Source organism: Heterocephalus glaber, unplaced genomic scaffold (genome assembly GCF_053883595.1).
Source record: "Heterocephalus glaber isolate CG9 unplaced genomic scaffold, H.glaber_assembly_v1.0 deba00000331, whole genome shotgun sequence".
Classification (NCBI taxonomy): Eukaryota; Metazoa; Chordata; class Mammalia; order Rodentia; family Bathyergidae; genus Heterocephalus; species Heterocephalus glaber.
Window position 1 is genome coordinate 46871888 of NW_028258142.1, and position 24261 is coordinate 46896148.

The 24261-nt window shown below is 32.7% G+C and overlaps 1 protein-coding gene across 9 annotated transcripts in view; it reads left to right on the forward strand.

The window, feature by feature from the left end:
- Positions 1–24261, forward strand: part of Nol4 (nucleolar protein 4) — a 329323-nt gene that overhangs the window by 79426 nt on the left and 225636 nt on the right. For 5 of the 9 annotated variants that reach the window (XM_004855194.4, XM_004855193.4, XM_087193590.1 and 2 more), the window contains exons 2-4: positions 3023–3172; positions 21732–21843; positions 22732–22844. In XM_004855194.4, the coding sequence (XP_004855251.1) occupies positions 3023–3172; positions 21732–21843; positions 22732–22844 (375 nt within the window). Of the gene's footprint in view, positions 1–3022; positions 3173–4115; positions 4179–21731; positions 21844–22731; positions 22845–24261 lie in introns of those variants that run through there. The other 4 variants (XM_087193610.1, XM_087193618.1, XM_087193623.1 and 1 more) reach the window with 3 other exon arrangements.

A 24261-nucleotide genomic window follows, 5' to 3' on the forward strand; every position in this document is an offset into this window, starting at 1 on the left:
CATCTCTAAAGTAACATTTAAAGAATCTGAAAAGACAGTTTTATTTCTTCCTTTCCAATTTAGGTATCTTTCTTTCTTTTTCTTGACTAATTGCCCTAACAATAACTCATCATGGACATTTGAGCCATTTATATTACAGTTTCAAACATTGAAGACATTTTTGAGTTTTAATTATAGAATATGGGTGTGAATGGAGCTTGAATCTATTGAAAGTAATTAGATGCACATAAAGGATTATAGACCATGTCCCTCCCCTAAGTATATGTGATTTCATATTATCTTGATGAGCCCTGAATTCCTGATTTCTTGAAAGAATGTTAAGTATTAAATGGTTATGAAGGATCTCCACCACACATTCTCATAGCACAATCTATACCTCCTCTGTGCTAATACTGTCTGTAGTTGGTTGAATAATGACCACCCAAACATAGCAATTTCTGATTACTATGATTTGAAACTATTACTTTGTTTGAAAAAAGAGTCTTTGTGGATGTAATTGACTTAAGGATTTTGAAATAAGGAAATTACCTTGAATTACCTGAAAGGCCATCAGAAAGGTCCTTATAAGAGAGAAATTAGAGACAAGGCACACAGAAGAGAAGGCAGTGTGATGTAGCCCAGAGCCATGGAATGCTGGCAACCACTTGTAACTGAAGGAGGCTGGGAACAAATTCACCACTGGATTCCCCAGGAGGAGTGCAGCTCTGCTAACAATTCTACTTTGCACTTATGATCTCCAGGATGATGAGAGAAGAAATTTCTCTCTTGTTAACCAGCTCATTTTATGGTAATTTTGTCACAGAAGCCAAAGGACATACTTATACCAATTTAACAATCATTAGCTGAATGTCTATTTTCTGCAGTAGACAGTAAGCTCCCCAAACACCTGTATTAGATTTTACACCTGGATGACTCTAGTAATTAGCAAAGGCCTAGGCACTATTTAGGTTTTGTTGGATACTTGATGAGTAAATAAATTGTGGTTTTAGTGTTTAGCTGAGAGATTGAGTAAATATGAAAATGACCCTGGGAACAAATAATATGTTAATTTATATAAACACATATATAAAATATTATTGTATTTATGGTTATTCATCAAAGGGATTGACTAGACACTAAATATTTTATGACTGAGATCCAAGAAGACAACATTTCATGGATGATTTTATTGATAGGTAAGGTAGAATTTGAATTTCTAAGCCGAGGAAAAATGGATGTTCTCTAAAGATGGAGAGACAGCCAGATTGAAGCACATGAGATGGTATTTCCCCAGGCACTAACATCTAAGTTGAATGGTTTTTCAGCATGGTCACTACCAAGCTTCATGCTGTGACTTTACATTCTCAGTGCATGCTGGTCTTGTGTTACAAGGCAGTGAGGTGATGTCAGTGGAGCTCTGGTAAAGGAGAGATACCCTGAGATATTCAAGAAGGGATGTAAGAAAGGTCAGGAGCTTAATTGGGAGCAACATGTATCACCAATAATTCATGAAGGGACACATGCAATTGAACTAAGTGAGAGACCCTATGTACCCTAACATGTAGGTTCATATATGGTCATTTGGGTATGATGCCTTGGTACTGCTATCTTCAGGCCTAGTGTATAAAAGAAAAAAAAAATGAAATAAAAAATAGAGTAACAAAAAATACCAGTGACTTTCTCATGGTTTTGCAGTAAACTCAGCTTACTGGAATTACTGTTTTGTGAGGCTCTTGTCATTGCACTCATTGACTACATGATTTTACTTAGTTCATTGTGCTAGCATTAATTGCTCTGTTGTGTTACTTCATGCAATTTATTGGGGTTCAAATAAGAATGATGTGTGTGTGTGTGTGTGTGTGTGTGTGTTCATAAGCAGGAAGCTCTTTCATGTTGCAGCCATGTAAGATTTTTTTTTCATTACTTCAACCCTAACTTCTTATTTCCTATCATCCATGTAAACTATTGGCTCTACACCATACTTCCCTTGCCATGGTTTATGCCTGTATCAGTACCCACATTTACCAAATTATATTTCTTCAAAGAAGCTACCTGAGAAGTTGGTGATGCATGTATTCTCTGAATGCTTATAGTACCTTTCTATTTTCTTGTACTTTTATATTGTCATCAAAATAGCAGGGGTCACCATTTATGAAATGTTCACTATATGTCAAACATTGGGTTTATGTAATTTGCACACATTATTACACTTACTTCTTCCAATAATTATGTGAAGTGGACTCTCTTATCCCTATTTTGCAGCCATGAAAATAGAAATTTAGAGAGATTTAAGTGAGTGTACATCTACTCAGTTTCTTGGTGAAGATCCATAATTTACACATAGATAACTGGCTGTAGTGGCAGGTGCCTGTAATCCTAGTATTCAGGAGGCTGAGGCAGGAAGATCACCTTGAGATTGAGGATAGCCTAGACCACATAATGAGTTCAAGGCCAGCCTGGATCATGTAGCAAGATTTTATTGCAAAACAAAAACAAACAAACAAACAAACAAACACCCATAGTTTACACAGAGGCAATATCTAGAGTTCACATTTTTAACATTTAAAACATTTGTGTCTTAGTTTAATATTAATAATAGATGCATTTTCTTTCCTAGATTATATTATGTTTGAGGCTAGAGACTATGTTATCTCTTTTATCTATAATTACAACTTCCAGGATTCAGCAACTGAAACATTGGTTAGATGAATGAATCAGTATTTAGAATTAAATTATTGAAATAAAGTTAATAGGTTTTAAAATAATTTTAAAAAGTTATACTGAGGTTTAAAAGTAAGTCATTGTTAAAACTCAAAAGATGGAACTTATGGCTAAGCATGACTTACATTTACTATCTAGTCCTCCTATTTATTACAGTTCCTTATGTAAATAATGCATGAAATTGTAGGATATTATTCAAAAATTTCTGAAGTTTTCTATCTAGATAATTTGGTTCAGATTATCTAAATATTTCAACTTAATTGACTTAGTGTATTAAATGCAAATGACTGTATTAATTGTTTATGCTTGGTTTTGTTTCTAGGATGGCGTGGGGGTAGATGAAAAGTTGTCTTTACGGCGGGTCGCTGTGGTGGAAGATTTCTTTGACATTATCTATTCCATGCATGTGGAAACTGGGCCAAATGGAGAACAAATTCGGAAACATGCTGGACAAAAGAGAACTTACAAAGCAGTAAGTAAAAAGGAAGAAAAAAAGGCCTGAATTTTGAGATTTTTATGTTTGCTTTTTAAAATGAATTAAAGTAATTACAAATATTCTATCTTGAATATAAATTAGACCATATCATGGTTACACCCAAAACTTAAACTATAATTTTTATTGACCTTACTTTGGTCATATGATTACAAGTCTGCTTGTCATATGTATTGTGGTAGTCCAAGTTAAATATCTACAAGGGAAAGATATAATTGCAGCATATACTTAGTGTGTTGTACTATATGAATTATGGAGTGGAAGATATGAACTTTTATACTATCATTACAGTTTTACATTTCTTCCCTTTCAAACTATATTGATATTTTTAGATGTTTCCTATTTCATCCCTTATAGTGATATGGATAAGACAATTTTATATTCTTTTCTTACATTGCCTTGTATTAAATACATTTGTCCTGAAGGGTGTACATTTCTTAATTTTCTAGAATAGACTATCAAAGATATATTGTTTTCCAAAATAGATTATTAAAAATACATGTTATTTTCATAGATCTAACACCCTTGAACATTTAAAAATAGAAATATATAATGTTTTTGTTGTAAATTATATGAAATGCAGATTTAATTAACTGTTAGATAGATATTGAAATATCTATGTTTTCAGGACGGACTTATATACTATTTCTGAAGTATCTAATTATAGCTGTAGTTTGATCTAGACATCTTCATCTAGCTTTTTATTTGATTTTAAATCATTATGAAATCATATTACTATAGATATTTTATTCTTGCTAGCAAAATTGAACAGTAAATTATTCTTTCCCAATATGAGCAAAGTGTACATGAGATGTCCTTTATCAGCAATCAGAATAATATTCTTTTTTGGAATTCCTATTGAACTTTGCTTTTGGCTACCTTTATATTAACTGTTTTCAGCTATATTGATACACAATATCAGTCTGGATCCATTTTTTTTTCAGATACAGAAAAGTGTGTGAAATGCTCAAAGTTTCAAATACAGGTACATATGTTTGAAAATTAGCTACTGAGCATAAGAAATAGCTTCTTTTCCATAACTATATTTTGCTATATTGCCAGGATCATATAGAATCTTTGTAGTTGCACAGTAACCCCTAATACATGTTGTATTTATCTCTCTTTCTCTATGGTTTTGTTTCTTGGCTGTTTCCAAATTGCATGGTATGTGGGCAGGCACTACTGTAAGTTTCCTTACATAATTCTGCCACATAAACTTTCTTTTGACCTCTACATCCCAGGAGACCTTCTTATCATGACTAATGATAATGACCTACCTTATTGAGATATTTTTATAGAGACTAATATTACTGAATATACTCATTTTGCCTGTCTCCTAAACCAGAGTTATTCCTCTGGGCAGTTATAGGGAAAAATCCCACAGTGGCCTACTAATATCACTAACTATGCACTCTTATGGTTATGCATATTCATGAAAATAGCTATCTGAACTTGAAAGGACTTTGTAAGATAGGAATACATAAGTTCAATTGTAGTAGATAAAAAAACTATACAAAAAGGAACAAAAAATGATTTTATTGTCCATACTGTGGCAGCCAAATCTGTTTAGGTGCCAAAAGCAATTTAAATAACTGAATCTTAAAAATGCATTTGTTAGAGACCTTTAATTAAAGTGGAAGCCTGAGTCAAACTCTCATCCTGTTTATGTAAATGAATATAGAGAGTCTGATCCATTGCCCTTACACATGCTGAACACTTAAAATAAATTGTTGAACATATTTCCAAAATATTCAGTTTTCTATTAACATTATTAAGACATTTTCTGCATTTTAGGGTAAGGATGCTATGAAAATCTAAACAGTCTGAAGCATCATCCAGTTTCTCTGGAGAATCTTCTATTTGAACATCCTTTTCCTTTCCCAAGTTTATTTTATATTTCTGCATCTAAAATTTTGTCACCTTGTCCTAATATCAGGAACATTCTTTTTGATCTACTTTTTCCCACTGGTATTTCTCAATTGAATCCTAATTAGGAAACATTTCATTTTATGGCATAATCATTCAATGTAGGAAAAAAAGAGAAGAACCTGCGGCAGTGCCAGCAAAAATGTGCACGTGACTCTACAATGAATTGAGTCTAATGTTAAAAATTAATATGAATGTTCAACTAATGGGGCATAAAATAAAATGCAATTTGAAATGGAATGGTTTAGTGCTATTAGAGTTGTAGATTATTGGATCAGTTTAGTTCTCAGCAGTGATGTTGAAATTGGGTAGTCACTGGTAGGATTAGCTAGATACTGATTGCAGTTGTAGTGGTTCCCATTAAGTTTAAGATTTTTTTCTAACACATTAGCTCATAGAGCATGCCTAATTATGTTTATTGACCTTTTTCTCTCTCTTTTTCTACATGGCCAAGAAACCCTACTTATACAACTAATCATTAAAGCAGTCTTATCATATTGTCTTAACAGTATTATCAATAAAATTAGTGGTCATTTTATTTACTTTGCCTTTTTTGCAAATGTTCTTTCTATGTTTTCACTCTGCAGGAAATGGTGGTCCTTTAATATTGGATTAACTTTTGAATGCTATTTGGTTTTTCTATCTGCAGTATATCATTCCTTGAAATATCTAGGCAATATACAAGTTCTAATTTGTTGCAATCTGATCTGATTTTAGATAAAATTGGATGGTATGCATTCTATTACTCATGAGCTCTTGAAAGTCCACATAAAATGACACATTTTGCAAATATGTAAAGGCTATCACAATTATTTTATTCAGTTTATTTGTCTTGTAGATCATCATTTTCACATTTGCATCTCTATATATTCATTGTTACTGGTGAATTGAATATATTTCCATATATATGTATGTGTAGATAGATTTTCAATATTTTTACTATAGCCAACTCTTGATTATCTGGATTAAAAGAACAGAAAAGAGGTGTGGATATTTAAATATCATTTATGTTTGAATTTAAAATATGTCTGTTATGGGGCCAGGGATTTAACTCAATGATTTTGCTGCCTGCTGTGCAAGTACAAGGACCCGAGTTCGATCCCTGGTACCAAAAAAAAAAATGTCTGTTATAAAAATTGAATACAAGTATGTTTAGTAATTTAGAAAGTAACTTGAGAATTAATGGTGTAATATTAAAAAGTCAGGACATTGTCTTTTTTTCTTAACTCCTCTCAATTTTTGCCTAAACTTCCCCTTTAGTAAATATATCACTATCCTCTGATTGTCTTTTATTACTTGTATTTTATCATAAGCTAAGCACAGCTGCCTTTTCAGAAATATTTCTCTAGTCAAAATCCAATGAAAGAGTTCAGGTTCAAAGCTCTTTCTTGCTACATGTAAAATAAAAATAACTGGTGGGAATTCAGAGCTAAGAGGGAAACTCAGTGTTATCTATAGAGAGAACAGTCTGCATATATGTGTGTAGACACACAAGTTTTAGTGTGATATCATAAACTTACATGTATTACTCACATACATACTCATTTACATAGCTGCCAATCACTATGTTTATTTAATTAAGAGTGGAGAGCATATGTTATAGCTAAAAGAAAATAGGCTGGAAGCCAGACAAACACATGTAAAATTTCAAATCTAGCACTCATTTCCTATCTGGCACTTTTGGCAAATTATTTCCTTTTTTCTTTAGGAGGGGATAATAATATACACAGTGTAGTAAAGTGAATACATTAATATACATATAGTGCTTGGCATATGGCTCACTTGTCACTCATCTTATTTCTCCTTCTCTAATTACTACTCATGATCCAGGTAGAGAACAATTAAGCTAATTAGCATAACTTGGAGCAGTTGTAGCTATCCTGCCCGGTGAAGTTCATAAGAATTTCTGTTACTTCATTTGCTTTCCCCAAAGTTTAAGTTTTAAAAATTAATTCACAAATTTTCAGGTTTCAGGAATTCATTTTTGTTAGGTAAATTAATTCTTCAGAAAATTGTGAACTTAATTTTCTGAAAAACAGTAAAATTGGATGCTCTTTAAATGATGTCCTCTCAATATGAATGGAATATCCCTTTCCAGAGACATTCTGTAGAAAAACATTTTCATGAAGAATTTCTGCAGTCCTACTCTGAAAATTAAAGGAGGGAATCTTTGTTCAATCATATCTAGAATGCTTAACCCTAAAACTTTATTTCACATCATTTTTGCCTTGTTCTTTTCATAAATATCTGTGGGTTCAGCTTTTCTACTATTAAACAGAACATCTTTACTTGCACCAGATTCTGCTAGTTTGTTATAAAAATTACCAGGATTCTTTTAACCTTCCATTGTGACTAATGAGCCAAAGTTGCAGCCATCATGGTGTGAAAAACTAGCACTGAACTACACTTCTTGAATTTTGAACAATTATTTAAACTTTTTATGGCTTATGTTATAGCTTACTTATAAAATGAGGGGGGCTGTATTTCAATTTCTTGCATTATCTGAAGAATATAAAGCAATGATTATAATGTATATGGGGATGTTGCTGTTCTTGGGACAAAATAAAAATAGTAACCACAGGGACCAAATTGGTCAGTACAAGAAATGTTAACATATTAGGAATGTAACAATTATAAAAGCAGACTGGCTGTTAACTATAGCACAGAGATGGAAGTTTTTGGCTATTACTATCTAAGGAGTTCTTCGAAAATTGTAATGATGATGATGTTAATCACAATAATAAAAGGATCTAAAGCCATTTACCTTAATATTTATGTGATTTAAAAACAACAATAAAGAAAGAAAGCTGTAAAATGATTATGAAATGTCAGTAGATTTTTAAATTTTTATTTATTTATTTTTTAATCCGGGATCGAACTCGGGACCTTGTGCTTGGGCGGCGGAACCACTGAGCTAAATCCCAGGTCCAAGTTTTCAAATTTTAAGTGGCAGGTCCTTAGGTGATAAGGTATCCGTAAGATACTGTACAACGGATGTGACAACACCTGCATTGCACTTGTTCTTGACCTGAACATGGTGACAATGCTACAGATCCCACTTGTTTAGTTCTTGTTTTTTACACCTTTTTGTAAACAAAGAATGATGTGAAGACCAGTGTTGCCTCTCTTACAGTCCCATAGTCTGGGACGCAGTTTTATAATTTGTTGAATCTTACACTGCTGAAATAGGAGGTTATCTATATACTTCTGTGATTAGTGTCAGAAAGACATTAGACCCGAACGTGTTTCCCATCCCTATCACAGTGCCTCAAGTTTTACAATTAGGATTTAATCTGTTGGGTTAAACCACTGACCCTGTGCCTTAATATAAAATTCAAATATCCTTGGGCAAAACAAAGCTGAGAATAAATTAGGCTGCCAGTAGTCCTCGATGATTTAAATCATCATTTTACAAATTTGATTCTGTCTCCTGCTTATAACAGCCTCACTCTTCGGTGATAACTAAAATGGATGAATATTATTCAAACTATTAAGTCAGATGTATAAAACATCTCAGACAGAAAAAGCTAAAAATATCAGTGGCATGGCAATTAAAGCCTTTAAAAATCCAACAACAGAAGAATAGTGTTACTGCTATTTATTAGAATTGCTTTATTTCTCACACAGACAGTTAAGTGACCTCACTGGTAAGCAAAATAATAGTGCAAATCCTTTATATTCAGAAGCTATCTTCTCGGTAGTGGAGTGAATATAAGAGTTCACCCAAATTATTTTATCATCAACTAGTATCATATACTCTGTCAATAATTGTCCTACTAAATAACAACTTTGCAATGAATAGTCCTTGAACAGGAATTAATCTTAGGGAGAAACTTCATTAACTCTTTAGGTCGGCCTAGTAAATTGCTACTTTAGTGCACCCTAGTGGTAAAAGTGAGTGAGTGCAGACCAATTAATGCTTACTATTGGGTGATTCCTGTTCACATCCAGAGCTTTATGTTTTGCTGTGTATTACACTTGTATAATAAATAAAACCTCTTGGCTTTCTTAAAGTGTATGCACGTGTGTAATATAGAAATAAATATCTAGGTGTTTACTTGGGATAAAGCATAATAGGAAGGAAATACAGGATGTAGGAGACTGCACCTAGGTTTTATGGTGCTGGTTTTAACATAATAATTGCTTCAAACACTGCAGTCCTAATTACTAAACTGAAGTGAATAGAAAGTTTTTTCAGTTTACGGACTTCCTTGTGGGGTGGCTAGGGTGGTAAATGTCTTTTTCCTATTTGAACAACGTCTACTGTTCTGTCAGCTGTGTTCCGTGGTGACCTGTGGACAACACCCACTGTGTCTTCGTCACTCTCCCCAAATTGAAACTATTTCTCAGCAGCCTGTGAAGAGCAGCTATAGTTGTTTCAGGATAAGGAAAAGGAAACTAGCTTTTATCTATTTCTTTCACATGTTGTTGCTCTACTCCTCATCCTCTCACCTCTGTAAACTCAATTTTCTGGGACTCTCCTTGAGAGTCAACATTTACCACAGCTGACCTAGGCTGACCTAGGATTTGCTCCTTGGATGTAGTCATTTTTATAGAGGTGGAGCCTGAAGAAAAGTGACATTACACAGCCACTTCTTGTGAGGATTTAGGATTTGGACCAAGAAATTTCTATCTTGGTGTCATTTTGCTCATCAGTAGGGAAGAGGTAAATATGATATCTTTGGCCATATATATATATTCATTAGTTGTGTAATTGTTAGTATATCTAAAGGACTATCTCTCAGGAGCAAACTGTAGGTTTTTTTGGAGAAAACATGTGGCATTATTCACAAGAGCTCCTGGCCATTTGTTACCCATAACCCCTGAGGGCTGCTGAGTTCAAGTAACACAATCATCAGCTATTGTGAAATCAAAATGCATTCCTGCTCTCTATTTACAAAATTCACCTAGATAGCACAGTAAACACTCCATCTGAGAGATATTTTTCTAAAGAAAACTCTGGCCAGTTCACTACTTGGTATCTCTGAAAAAGTTTTCTTTATTTGCCAGTTGTTGAACAATTCAAGAATTCCAGCAATGAATTCTGCATCCATGGTGCATTTTTATCATCTCACAGACTCTGTGCTTTACCTGCATAAATACATGTGGGTTGGACTATCTAGCAGAGCGAAGTTTAAACTTCATCTTTTTCCATTCCCCTAAGATGGCTAATTCTTATGTGCTGTGAGTGACGGTAGCAACTGTATTCTTGGCGATGTGCTCCAAAAGAAATGCTGATTCTTCGCATACTAGCAGTGTATATTAAAGACAAATTTAACAGGAGGGTTGCAATAGGAAGCAAGGAGAGTTTGACTGTGCAGTGAACAGATCAGGAAAGTGAAGTGCTCATCATTGTCCCTTAAACCCTAACTGATACATGAATGTCTGATCATAACACCCTGAAGGAAAAATCAAGATAAATGAATTTCCCACACTCCCATTGTGCAGAACTGTATATTTTAGTGCAGTTCTTTTCCATTTTAATGGTTTTCTTTGCTGAGTCATCTTATGTATGTGCAATATTGAAGAATTTTTTTCTATTTTATTATTAGGAAACATGTAGCAAGAAAATCTTTTCCACTCACCTGATCCTTCTCTTCATCATGTGTAAGAATTCTCTATTATGACAATCTGTTTTTTAGAAAGCAAATAGTCTATCATAAGTAGTGAGATAAAAATAGCGCCTGCAACTTCAGGCATACACCTTCAGTTTATTTGACTCTCTTTTTGTTATTGTCACATTTACTCAATTGAGCGGTATCTTAATTATTATAAAATGAAGGTACAAGATAGAGATGTTCAAAAACTATTAAAAAGAAAAAGAAAAAAATAGCTCTTTATAAAAAGCAATATGTCTAAAACTGAAGTATCATTAAAGAAGCAAAGCACTATTTCTAATAACAGCTGATCGTAATTCAACTTAAATCACACTCTGTTTCTTGTTTGGGTATCACTTGATCTACTAACATGATGCAACAGTACCAGATTAATCTTATGTTGCCCTGGGATGCTGTCACCTCTTTATGTTTTCTTCCTGTAGGTTTTTATATTGTGCTGTGAATTTCTGTGCCTTTGCCTTTGCTTAGCACTTGTACCATTTCCTTGTCCCTGGGGAACACTGATTCCCTGCCTTTGTACTACATTCACCTCTCATTTCTCTCACTCTACACTTGAAGCATTTGCCTCAAATCTTCAAATTGCTTCTAGTGGTCTGAAAAATTGACCTCAACTATCTAAAAATATTCCTGTCTGCTCTAGACCTCCTTTGGATTCACCAACTGTCATTTTAAATATTACCACATACCCACTGACTTCTCCAAGCACCACATAAAAATCTTTGGATAGGCAGACCAGTTCCTCTGTTTTAGGCCAGTGTTTTTACGTTACATATCACAATCCAATAGTAAGTTAAGTCTATTTTGTGTATATGTTCATTTTCAAAAAATTAAAAAAGACTAGAAAATAAACAATCCATTTTATTTTATGAGTAGGTATATGCTAATGTATAATGTAAAATATATTTACACTGTGCTATTGGTCTAAAAAGTTGGAAAGCTTTTAGATATGCTAGATACTGCTTGATATGATTTTAAGCATTAAAGTGCCTGGATATGTGACATTGTTGGAAGTGTCTATTAATACTAGCTGATTAATTTTGAAGTGATTCTGAAGAATCTTTTATCAAGAGTCAACATAAAACCTCTTAGATGAAAAGTACATAAAGAGCAACAATCAATTAGACAAAAAGTGAAGCATATAGGATTGCCAATCAAATTTGTATTCTTGTGGGCAAATGTGACAGTGTTGTAAAGTTTTTAAAAGTATAAAATCCCTCCTTTGAAATGTCACAAATGTAACACAGTAAATAAATTGGTAAAGGCAGGGGGACACTTGTTGGACTAGAGATGTTGTGTAGAGCCTAGATCTTCCTTCTTCAGAAAGAGTTTTTTCCAGATTATGTTGTGCGGTGACTTTATGAATCAGGATATATGGGTCCTTTAATGACATTTGGATTTAAAGTCTCTTTTCTATTCTATTTGAATTTATTTATTTTTAAAGATAAATTTTCTATAGCTGTGTGATCCAGTTATGTACATTATAGGTGGTTTGTCCTGGAAGGTTTCTCAAAGTAAGCTAAGCAAACATCACTAGGATATTATTTCTAATTTATTGTTTAACCATAAAGAATAGGGTTTCATAGGAGAAAAAGTTAGAATTTTGGGACCCTAGGGCAAATTCTTCCATGAGTGTAGTTCATTATATTTGGCAAAAGCTATAGTATTCATGTTCTTATCACACTAAAATGAAAGCATTATTGCTATTATTTAAGTTCATTTTTTAAACAAAAAGTTATTTAAGAATATCAATGTGATTATACCAATTTTCATTAGCTCTCAAACCCAAAATCTACGAAGAATCACATTCTACCAAAGTATCATGACAGTTCTCTAAATGTGTGATATTTAGTAATATTGATCTAGTTTTTAAATGACCCTAGCATGTATAGGTCAAAATAGTGGGATTGTAAGTTTCTAAATATCTTGGTTAATTTTGTTTGGTTATATTATAAAGTGATTGTTAATACACATGATTCACCAATGTTATGTGCTATACAAGTTTTGTTCCATTAGAAATAGACAGTTGCTTACTGTCTATATTTTCTTTAAAAATAGACAGATATTTACTGTCTCATACATTGTTATTAAAAGCAGGAGTACTCTGAGTTTAGTTCTTCCTTGTCACAATATTATGGCATTGTCCCTAAGCCATCATTTTAACCATCAGTTCTGCAGAAACAGGAAAGATGGCATCTTCATTTCTTCCAGGTGGAGCTCTGTATTGTTACTATGTAGTCTGATATCTTTCTTGTTGAACTTGTAAACTTACACAAGGTACAGAGTACTTGGTTGCCTCTGCTGTACAGAAGGGGCATCTCCAAGGGCGAGAGAGTTTCCTACTTATAAAGAACTGTACAGCAAGGGATATTACAAACATTTAAGAATAATTAACCTATGTTGAAAGATTCATGTTTTACCTTTCTGAGGATGAAAGAATCTCTTTTCTTAATACTGATTACCAGGAGTGGTTTAAAAACATAGTGGTTCAAGGAATAGGTCCTGAAAACCTGTCATCACATGTGACTCCTGTCTTGCACCTTATTGACAAAATACATAAAGTCTCTGAAGCTTAGTTTCCTCATCTGTTAAACAGAGATTATAATGTGAAGCTAGTAATCTGTGGATTGTAGTGAGGATTAAATGCTAAAATCCACAAACACTTGATTAATGGAAAGCTTAACTACACATAGATTGTTTAGTACTTTATTCTGTGTTACAAGACCAAAACATGTAATAGTGCCCATACTTAATGAGAATCAGGTTAATTTTCTATTATCACAGGAATTATAGAGTTGCACATTTATGTAAAAGTTAGAATAATGTTAGAGGACATTTCTATTGAAAATGGTCACTGTAACACAGTTAAAATTAGAGAAGAAGGATGTTTGGGAGGCAGAAAGGAGTGTATGGAACAAATTCTCCTGCTTTAAAATCCTTGGTTACAAGTTTTTCTCCCAATTTGCAATATTTTGTGGATTGAGTTCAGGAGATAATCATGAATGTTATGATTGTGATACATTGTGGTGGTTAAGCTTGGTTGGAACAACTTAATTGGCTTGGGAGCCACTGAAGAGCCTTAAAAATCACACTTCTGAGTATGTCTGTATGGATCAAGGAGGTGTAACCTTGGGGTCCATATCAGATCCTCCATCCCTTCCTCTATGGCCCTCTTCCCCTGCACTACTTCACAGTTACCATGAACTGAACAGCTCTGTTCCACCACCCTCATCTGACATGATGTTTCTGCTTTTTCCCATGGACTGAATCCCCTGAAACCATGAGCCAAATTAAACCTCACTACATTTAAGTTGTGAGTGTCAAGTATTGTGTTTCAGCAATGGGAAAGCTAACCAATACACACATAGTATGAGGAAAAAATGTATAGCAAAACAACTGTTGTTAAATGGTTTTGACAATCGATTGTTTTTTTCAATTTTTAAAAACTTTATAGTACTTCATATATCTAGATACAACTTGGAATAGTAATTTATTTCTCTTTTAAAAAGTAAATGTGGGCCGGGGATTTAGCTCAGTGGTTTCACTGCCTGATGCGCAAGCGCAAGGACTCAAGTTCGATCCCCAGTACCAAAAAAACCCAACAAAACAAAAAGTAAATGTAAGAAAACTTTAGGTATTATCAATTATTAAGTTTACAAGATGAGTGTTTGAAATTAATTTACTTATGGCTGATATTTTATGCCATGAGAACATATTTGAAAACCGTACATCTATTGAGAGGTTAATGTCTAAAACATAAAGAACTAAAACAATTCAATAGCAAGGAAACAACCTAATATTTAAAATTGTTTCCATGTCTTATGGAAACTTGACAGTTTTACTTTAAAGAAGCTATGTTGAGGGCAAATATGAGTGGCACTGGAGATCTTCCAGAATTTGGCTTTAGTGTTTAGGGTTTTTTAAAGCACTATTTTTCTCCAGAAAGGCAGGACATTGATTGGCAATGTAGAATGCTCATCCTTTAAGTTATAGTATTTTGCCATTGAATTCTTTATAAATATATTCCAAGTAATTTCTTTATTTTTTTCCCTTTTTCTTTTGTAAGCCCTCATATGGAAGATCAGAATCAATGCTCCATATAGGACTTGTCCTTAAGCTTTAATCAGGTGTATCACTGTGTCATTGGATTACTAATGTGGTTGCATGGATTCACCTTGACATGACTGCAATTGTCTTGAGTGATAACCGCAATGATTGCTCCTGAATAACTGGCCTGGTTTCCTCTGCATTGTTTTCCAGCATAATAAAAGTAATCAAAACTATTGGAGTTGTATATGGCAGTTTTGACCAGAATCTGGTGTTGGGCTTTTTGATATTAACTTCAGATAAATCAGGTATATTCTGACTTGGATAAACTCACTTTTGCCTAGACCAGTTTATACAACCCAACTTGCCATCCAAATTGGAGCTATTTACTGGTCTTGCTACTGTCCTGGATCATGCTTCCGTCAGTGGGAACCCTAGTAAATTTTACTTGGTGCAATCTTGGATCTGTCTGCCTCTTCTTCTGTCTCATACACTGAAATGGGGCTGCTCTGGAACCATGGTACTGTTTTTAGAGGATGATTTTGTTGTTCAGCCTATCAAAAGATACTGAAACTCAATTATTATTATGCAGAAATTTATCATAATTTTTGAATAATAAAGATTGTTTCCACTTCCACTTTGTTAGTAATTTAATTTTATTATTTTTACATTTCTAATAAATTCTAACCCTAATAGATTTAGAATGTAGTATTTTCCTTGAAAATTAAATGAAGCCATGAACTTGAGCCTTACAAGTGATAAGCAGTGAAAAAGTTACTATGTACCACAGCTCCCCAATTCCTCAACCACAGCTAATTCAAAGTTAATAAACAACAATAAAAATAAAACTTCAGCCATGGCTCCATTTTAAGGAAGTTCAATAACTGTTAATGGCTTTTGTGCTAACACTTTCATACTTTTTTAAAAATAATGATGTATACTTTTCTAACATTTAAAAGTCTAGATTCATATAAAGTAATATTTCTAAGAAATAGATGCCCCATAACTATTTTTCTGATAAAACATGTTAGATCATTAGTTCATAAAGTTTTACATGGTTGTGTCCTAGACCTTCCCATGCATGTGTGTTTTGTTGTGACCGGAATGTATGGTTTGTCACTTGACAGTCGTCTTTTTCATGTTTAGTTCAGAGGGAGCAAGACTAATATTTATTTGTGTTATGTTTTGCTTCTTATTCTTAACAAGAGGTAGTGTTCTTAGTGTTCTTGTGTTCACAAACAAATTCTAAAGAAATATAAAAACATTTTCCAAATATAAAACATTTCTAAATATAAAAACATTTTAAGAATATATTTTCAAGTTAAATATTTTCCTCATCAATAATCTAGATAATGGTGTATACAACATATCCAAAGTTTGTTTCTAATGGGCTGTGGTGGTGCAAGCTTTTGATGTCACCACTCTGGTAGAATGAGGCAGAAGGGTTACAAGTTCCACCTAGCCTGTCCAACTTAGGTACCTCAGTGAGTTAGCAAGTCCTGTCTACCAAAAAAAAAAAGTCCTATCTTCCTACCCAGAAAGAGAGAAGTACTTAAATTCAAAAAATGAATAAGAAAATACATATTAATGTAATAATACATACTGCGAACATATACTAATAAAATAAAAATGGAAAAATTTGAACCAGAAGTGCATTGAAAGAATAACATATTGAGAACAAGTGGGGTTTTCCAGAATTAAAGGAACCAAGAATGTTTACATATGAAGAAATTTAACAATATAAATTATTAAATAAGTCAAAAGAGAGAAACTATATGATTATCTTTATTAATGTCAATAACAAATTTAATAAAATTTCTACAACCCAAGAAATAGACATTTATGAATGATCATAGCATTTCATATAATTACAGTGTTAGTAGAATGGTATTTCTAGCACTGTATCTGAATCAAAATATTTTTCCATTTTTGTTCTTTATTTCTAAATATTGTTCTGTATTTTGTAGTGCTGGGAATCAAACCTGGCAAATACAAATTTCATGCATTCAAAGTGTACACCATGAAGTCTTAATATAGGAATAATTTCTGTCATCAGTATTTCCTGACATGGTGGAAGGGCAAAAGTGTGGAACAAGCTCCCCCTCTTTGAGTAAGGCATGAATCCCATTCATAAGGGTCCTAGCCCTGTGACCTAATAACCTCCCCAAAGCCCTGCCTCCCAATACCACTGCACTGGGGGTTAAGTTTCAACAGAAGAATTTTGAGGAAACACATATATTCACATTGTTGAAAACAATTTTAAAAATTAGGTTGTTTCCTTGCTATTGAATTGTTTTAGTTCTTTATGTTTTAGACATTAACCTCTCAATAGATGTATGGTTTTTGAATATGTTCTCATATTCTTGTCTCTTCATTCTATTCATTGTTTCCTTTGCTCTAAGGAAGCTTTTTAATGGATGTAATAACATTTGTTCATTTCTGCTTTTTGGTCTACGCTTTTGGGATAATATCCATAAAACATTGTCCAATGTCAGGAAGATTTTTCCCTGTGGTTTCTTCTAATATTTTTACATTTTTCAAATCTCAGATCAAAATCTTTAATCTATTTTGGGCTACTTTTGTATATGGTATGAGATAATGATCTAATTTCATCCTTCTGCATTGGATAGCCAGTTTTCTCATACCCATTTTTTGAACAGACTATCTTTTCCCCGTATGTGTTCTTGGCACATTCACTGAAGATCAGTTGATCATAAATACATATATTTATTTCTAGGCTTTCTATTCTATTCTATTGTTAGTACCATATTGTTTTGATAACTATACTTTTGGTAGCAGGTAGTGTAATACCTTCAGATTTTTTGCTCTTGCTAAAAATTGCTTTGGCTATCTAGCATCTTTTGTGGTTTCAAATGAATTTTCAGTTTTTTTCTCTATGTGAATGGCATTAAAATGCTGATAGGGTTTGCATCAAATCTGTAGATCACTTTGGGTAGTACAGACATTTAAACAATATTAATTCTTCCAATTATTAATGTAAGATATCTTTCAACTTATTAGTATCTTCAGGTTCTTTTATCAATTTTTTATAGATTCTTAATGCAGAGAAATTTAGCCTCCTTGCTTAAAATTATTACCATTTCATTTTATTTTTTGATGCTAATTTAAATGGGACATTTTTCTTAATTTCTTTTTTGGATAGTTCATTGTTAGTATATATAGGTATGCAACTATTCTTTGTATGTTGATTTTTCTAACCTGAAGCTTTACTTAATTTGTTTATTGTAACATTTTTCTGGTGGCATCTTTACCTATTTCTCTATTAAAAGCATACCATCTGCAAAGCAATTTTACTTTTTCCTTTCAAATTTAGATGACTTACCAACTTTCTTTTCTAGTCTTATTGCCCTGGCTAAGACTTGTAGTACCACACTAAATAGAATAAGAGTGGGCATCTTTGTCTTATTCTTCAGCTTAGATGGAAACCTTCCAGTTTTTCCCACCGATTATGATATATTAAGTATAGCTTCTCATGTATAGCTTTTATTGTGTTGAGTTCATGCCTATATGTTTGTTGAGTTTTTTATCATGAAAGAAAGTTAAATTTTGTAGAATACATTTTCTACATCTATTGAAATTATATTTTTATCCATTCATTCTGTTAATGTTTATTTTGATCAGTTTTTGTTGAACTACATGGCAGGGCTAAACCCCACTTGATTATGGTGTATCATCCTTTTAGTATGCTGATGAGTTTGATTTGCTAGCAGTTTCTTGAGGATTTTTGCATCTATGCTCATCAAGAATTGTAGTGGCTAGCTTGTCTGGCTTGGTAATAGGATAATGCTAGCCTCATAAAACAAACATGGAATTGTTTCCTCCTTGTCAATTTTTTGAAAGAGTTTGAATGGAATTGTTGTTAATTCTTTGAATATTTGGTAGAATTTACCAGTGGAACCTGGGCTTTCCTTGATTGGGAGGTTTTTGATTAATCATTCAATCTCCTTACTCATTATTGATCTGTTTAGATTTCTTTTTTAGGATTCATTCTTAGTAGGCTGCAGATTTCTAGTATGTTTCCATTTGTTCTGGGTTATCTTACTTGCTAGCATATAATTGCTTATAGTAAGCTATTATGATCATTTGCACTCCTCTAGTATCATTTATATTTTGAATCCTTGCTAAGTAATGATTTTATTTAGTTGAGAATGTTTTTCTTAATCTAACCAGTTTTGTCAGTTTTGTTTATCTTGTTTAAAATAACCCTTAGTTAAATTGATTGTTTCAATTGTTTTTGTCATCTATTTGACATATCTCTGCTTTATCACTTCCTTCCCTTCTACTAATTTTGGACTTAATTTTTCTCTTTTTCTTCTTTTTTAAGATGTTAGATCTTTCTTTTTTCGTATGTATGTGTTGATTACTATCATTTTCATTCCTAGAACTCTTTTTGTTACATCCCAATAGTTTTAGTATTTTGTGTTTCTATTTTTATTTGTCTTGATACATTTTTATTTCTCTTTAGATTTATTCTTTGAACTACTGGTTGTTCAGGAATTTGCTGTTTAATTTCCACATATTTCAGTTTTTCAACTTTTGTCCTGTTATTGATTTTCTGACTTCATACTAGTGTGTTCAAAAAGAATATGTGATATGGTTTCAGTGCATAGGAAGACTCCATTGTCTCTCGGCCCAGGAGAACAAGAAAGTCAATGGGGCATTCTTAACTTCAGCTTGATAATTTACTTACTGCAGAGTTCCATTAGTTCCAGTGGATTACATAAATCCAAGTGAGTTAAAATATGAACTATCAGGACTTAGCATGCATGCAGCATAGATCTTTTTTTAAACTTCTGAATTATTATAAAGGTAGTATTTAGGGTGTCAGAGAAAATGATCTCAAATCACATAAATAAATTGGGTAAAAATGTTAATTTCTTTTGTCAAAATAGGAAGATAAGAATCAAACTCATGTATGTATATGTGTATATGTGTATGTATACAAAGGAAGAAAAAAGGAGAGTGATGGGAATTTAAATTGTAGATATATTTCCATATTTATTATCTAATAAGTATATTTCAGAAATATACTTTCAAATTGTTCTACTCATTTTTCGCCCACATCTGTAGAGTCTAAGGTAGCATTTTTAAACATCTAGCATCTTAATTTACAACTGATAGTTATATTTTAAAATTAAAAATTTATATTTCAAGTCACAGTGAATAAAATTTTAATTACTTACATAGAGATCATCCATAGCAGATTTTAACATAGACTTGTTTCTTCTCTTTTGTATTACATTTGTTTCCCTGAGAGTCAATGAGATAGATAAAGTAATACAAACTGATTTTGATATTAAGTTCAAGGAAACAGGAGCTTTTACATTGTTGTATCTTAATATAGGGAATGTCCTCAAAATTGTGCTCAATTCTACAGTAAGGATTAGCAAAAGTTGCCCCCATCACCAATAAGAGAATTGGCACACATTTACATTCAATGATATATTTTGTGCATTTTTCTCCTCCTTTCTACTAACTTGAAATACATTGATATTCATAACAGCTGTGCATGCACCAGAGAAATCATCTGTGGCATTTGTGTTTGTCTTAGTTACTTTACTCACTGAGACAAAATACCAGACACTCAAAATTAAAGGAAGAAAGGATTATTTTGGCTTACAGTTTGAAGAGATTTCAGTTCATAGTTGGCTGTCTCCAAGGCAGAGTGGTATGGCAAAGAAGTATTGCAAAGAAGAAATAGTCCATGGCATGGCAAGCAGCAAGCAGCAAGCGGCAAGCAGCAGCAGCAAGCCTGCCTTGCCTCACTCTCTTTATATTGCATCCAGGCTAGAATCCTATTGATTGGTGCCACCCACACCCCAGGTAGGACTTCCATTATCCACATCCAGAACTATGCTAAACCCGTTTAGTTATCACACATCCTTAATCCCAGTATCACACACCCTAGATCTGAAAAGTCCCATCTATGAGCATTTGAGGCTTTGGGGGTACATCTAGATACAAGCCATAACAGTGTTTAATTATAGCTTAATATTTCTCCTGCTTATCTTTTATTTCATATTCCAGGGTTGGTGCTGGTGCAATGTATTTCAAACTGAACCCTTCCCAAATGAGAATAAGCAGCACTGTTTGAGTTAATGCCATCTTTTAATTAAAGATAGATAACTGTCTACCCATTTCTCTTGAAGAATGATCTGTGTTGATAAGAAAAATGTCTTGATTTTTTTAAAAGAAAAATTTTAAAAATCACTATGACAAGAGCATTTATTTCTAACCTGGTTCTAGATCATGGATATGAAAACAGCTTTCTTTATAGGGCATAGGAAAGGCTTGCTGTGACAATCAGTCTGAACTATTATAGACATAACTTATGCAACTTACATAAAATAAATGAGACAGGTGGCCTATCTGCATTTTCAGGTGTGTCATTTTCTGTGGAAGGGATGATTCACTGCAGTAATACATACATGAGTTCTCTTTGAATTGATCTTGTATTGTCACTTAAAATATTTTTGAATCAATGAAGAAGTGCTGATTATGCAGAATCCAGAATTTATTGCTTCTCTTTGGGGAAAAAATTTAAAATATATATGTATATTGAATAAAATTGTGATTGTGTTAAGTTGAAAAAACAATATTTGCAATTTTTAATAAGGAACAATCACTAGAATCTCACTATTTTGTGATTATTTTTTTTCTAAGATAAATACTGAAATACAAACAGATGCCCCAGCCAGATGTGGTTGAGATTTTACTCTCCACGAGGCATTATTGGCTATTATTAAGAGGCATCTAATCAAGCTGGATAGATATTTCTTGAAATGATGCATGGTATGCGGTGCATGCTTTCATTGTGCTTCCTGCCATTATGGAATAACGCGTCTTATTTGGAAATACAATGATCATTTCTGTTAAATCATGCTCAGTCAGCTTTTATAATAACATCTATATTTTGTGAATCATTTCAGATTTCAGAGAGCTATGCCTTCCTACCAAGAGAAGCGGTGACTCGATTTCTAATGAGCTGCTCAGAGTGCCAGAAAAGAATGCATTTAAACCCAGATGGAACAGATCATAAAGGTAGCCGCAGTGTCAAATCGTGAGATTTAAAGTAATCTTATTCACAATGGCAATTTATATCTCACATTTTTAGAAAACTGTGGTAGACTGAAACAGTTCAACAAGTCAGATCATCTCATTTATTCAAGTAGGAGGTAGTGAATTTTGAATATCCACTTACAAAGTAATTCAATGCCCATTCCTAGAAGAAAGTTTCAACTGTGGAAAATAATCTTTTTCCTCTATAATATGTTTTAATTTTAATCTATTGTGGTATTCCATGATACTTGAGATCTATTCAGCAAGGAAATTGATTTCTCTCAATGACCTTCTAAGTCTACATATTCCTTATTTCTAGAAATCAATGAATAATATGAAATTCCTTCAATAAAAATTTTTAAATAAAAAATGATTTGGCTTTAAGTACATTAAAAATTTCTAGATTGTTTTCCTAAATACACATGTACTTCACTGATTAAATTGATCTCAGAGATCTATTTGTGCTAATTATTCCCATGTGTGTGAAAATGAGCAGTCTGATCAATAAGAGAAAATAAAAGCAAATTCCCTTTGGCACTCAGACATACATATAGAAAGTAATCGTGCAGCAAAGTAGGAAAATACAAATATATGCCTTTAATCACTTTATTAACTTCAGTTTTTGTTACTCAGAATATTTAAAAGCTCATCTGTTGTTAGAAATAATTGATTTATTCATATTTGTAACAACACCTTTATGGAAACTTAGCATTCTTTCTTTTTTCTTCTGCAATTCATCTACAATGCTACCAAGATTTTAAACTCTTGGTGTTTAGAAGCCTATTTTAATTTGGAAAATTCAGACCATTCTGAAGTTACAGGTAGAATGCAGTATCACTTTTATTACCCTTTAAAAATGTTTTGTTACAGATAATGGAAAGCCTCCCACTTTGGTGACCAGCATGATTGACTACAACATGCCAATTACCATGGCCTACATGAAGCACATGAAATTGCAGCTGCTCAACTCACAACAAGATGAGGTAAAATGAAAAAAATCTATGTGAGCATCACTTAAGAAATGGAGTGAAGTTTGATAAACATGACTATCGTATTAAGCATGATGGCATGCATTTTGCAAGCAGTAATTTATTTTTTTGATGAACGAATTCACCAGGCTTGTACAGATAGGGAAAACAGGAAGAGACTCCAAGTGCTGGATACAGAGTCCCTATTTTAATCAACTTTAGTGTTATGTGTGAATTTGACCATTCCTGAGAAAGATCCATTGTTCTTTCTCGAGCACTATTGAGCTGGTGTTGGTAGAATACTAGAAAGTTCAGGGAGAGAGAGTTAATGTATGGCTAATAATGAGCATCTAAAGAAATTTGACCTCTAAGTCTATTTTGTCAATCATAAAAGTCAATTTAATGGGTATATCAAGTATTATCATTTCTCCACCATTCACATCTTGCCTATATTTTAATTATTTTTCTCTTAACCATTATTTGCTGCATTTGCTCACTTTTCTGCACTTTATAGAGAACATCTGTGGTGATTATTCTTAATTAGAAGTATTTTGATGTTTAAAATTATTGTTTTAATTTGTTTAGTGAGAATTTAGTAAATGTACTGGCATGGATTAGACACTAAAAGCATATTTATTAAATATCCTCCACAACTGTAGTCTTTGCTCTTTTTAGTTGAAGGATCTCAAAAGCATAGATTAAGATATATATGTGCCCTGTTTGTATTCTCAAAAATATGTAAAAATAGCCAATGCACAGTAGGGATTTAATAAATCCTTGTTACTGATTGGTAACTAGTTTGTAACTATTAACTAGTAGAAAAAAATGCAAATTATTAGTACTAGAAACAGGCTGAAAATATTCTCTCCTTGAATGTTATCTAGAACAAAAATATGGTGATTTAATTTTCAAATGTAACATTATTTTAAATCTTCATTAAAATCTTTTAAAATTATTTTGTTGAGCTAACTCAAAGCAACCATTTTTTTTCTTTTTGTATTTGACCAAGTTTAATCTTGAAACTGCATTTATAAAATTTCTTGACCTCAGTATATTTCATTAATGGTATGCTCTCTAAGAATGTCTTTATGCATTCTTTGGCAGTATCATATTACATATTACCAGATGGCTAACTATAAATGATTGAATAAATAGCAATAAAATCATTAGGCTGAAGACATCAAAGATAATTAAGAAAATATTAGTGTCTATCTATTCCTGGGAATGAAAAATAGTATCCCCATGATTTATTACATAATTGAAAAAATGAAAGTCTCATACAAGTTAGAGCTGTCAAAATATTTGTAGGAATCTCATTTAGATTTTGATTTTATTTTAGGCAAAATGGTAAAATCAACTTTGTGCCAACAATAGAGCCCATATATAGTGAGTCTGACTGGTTTCTAAAAACAAAAAATATTTTATACAAAAG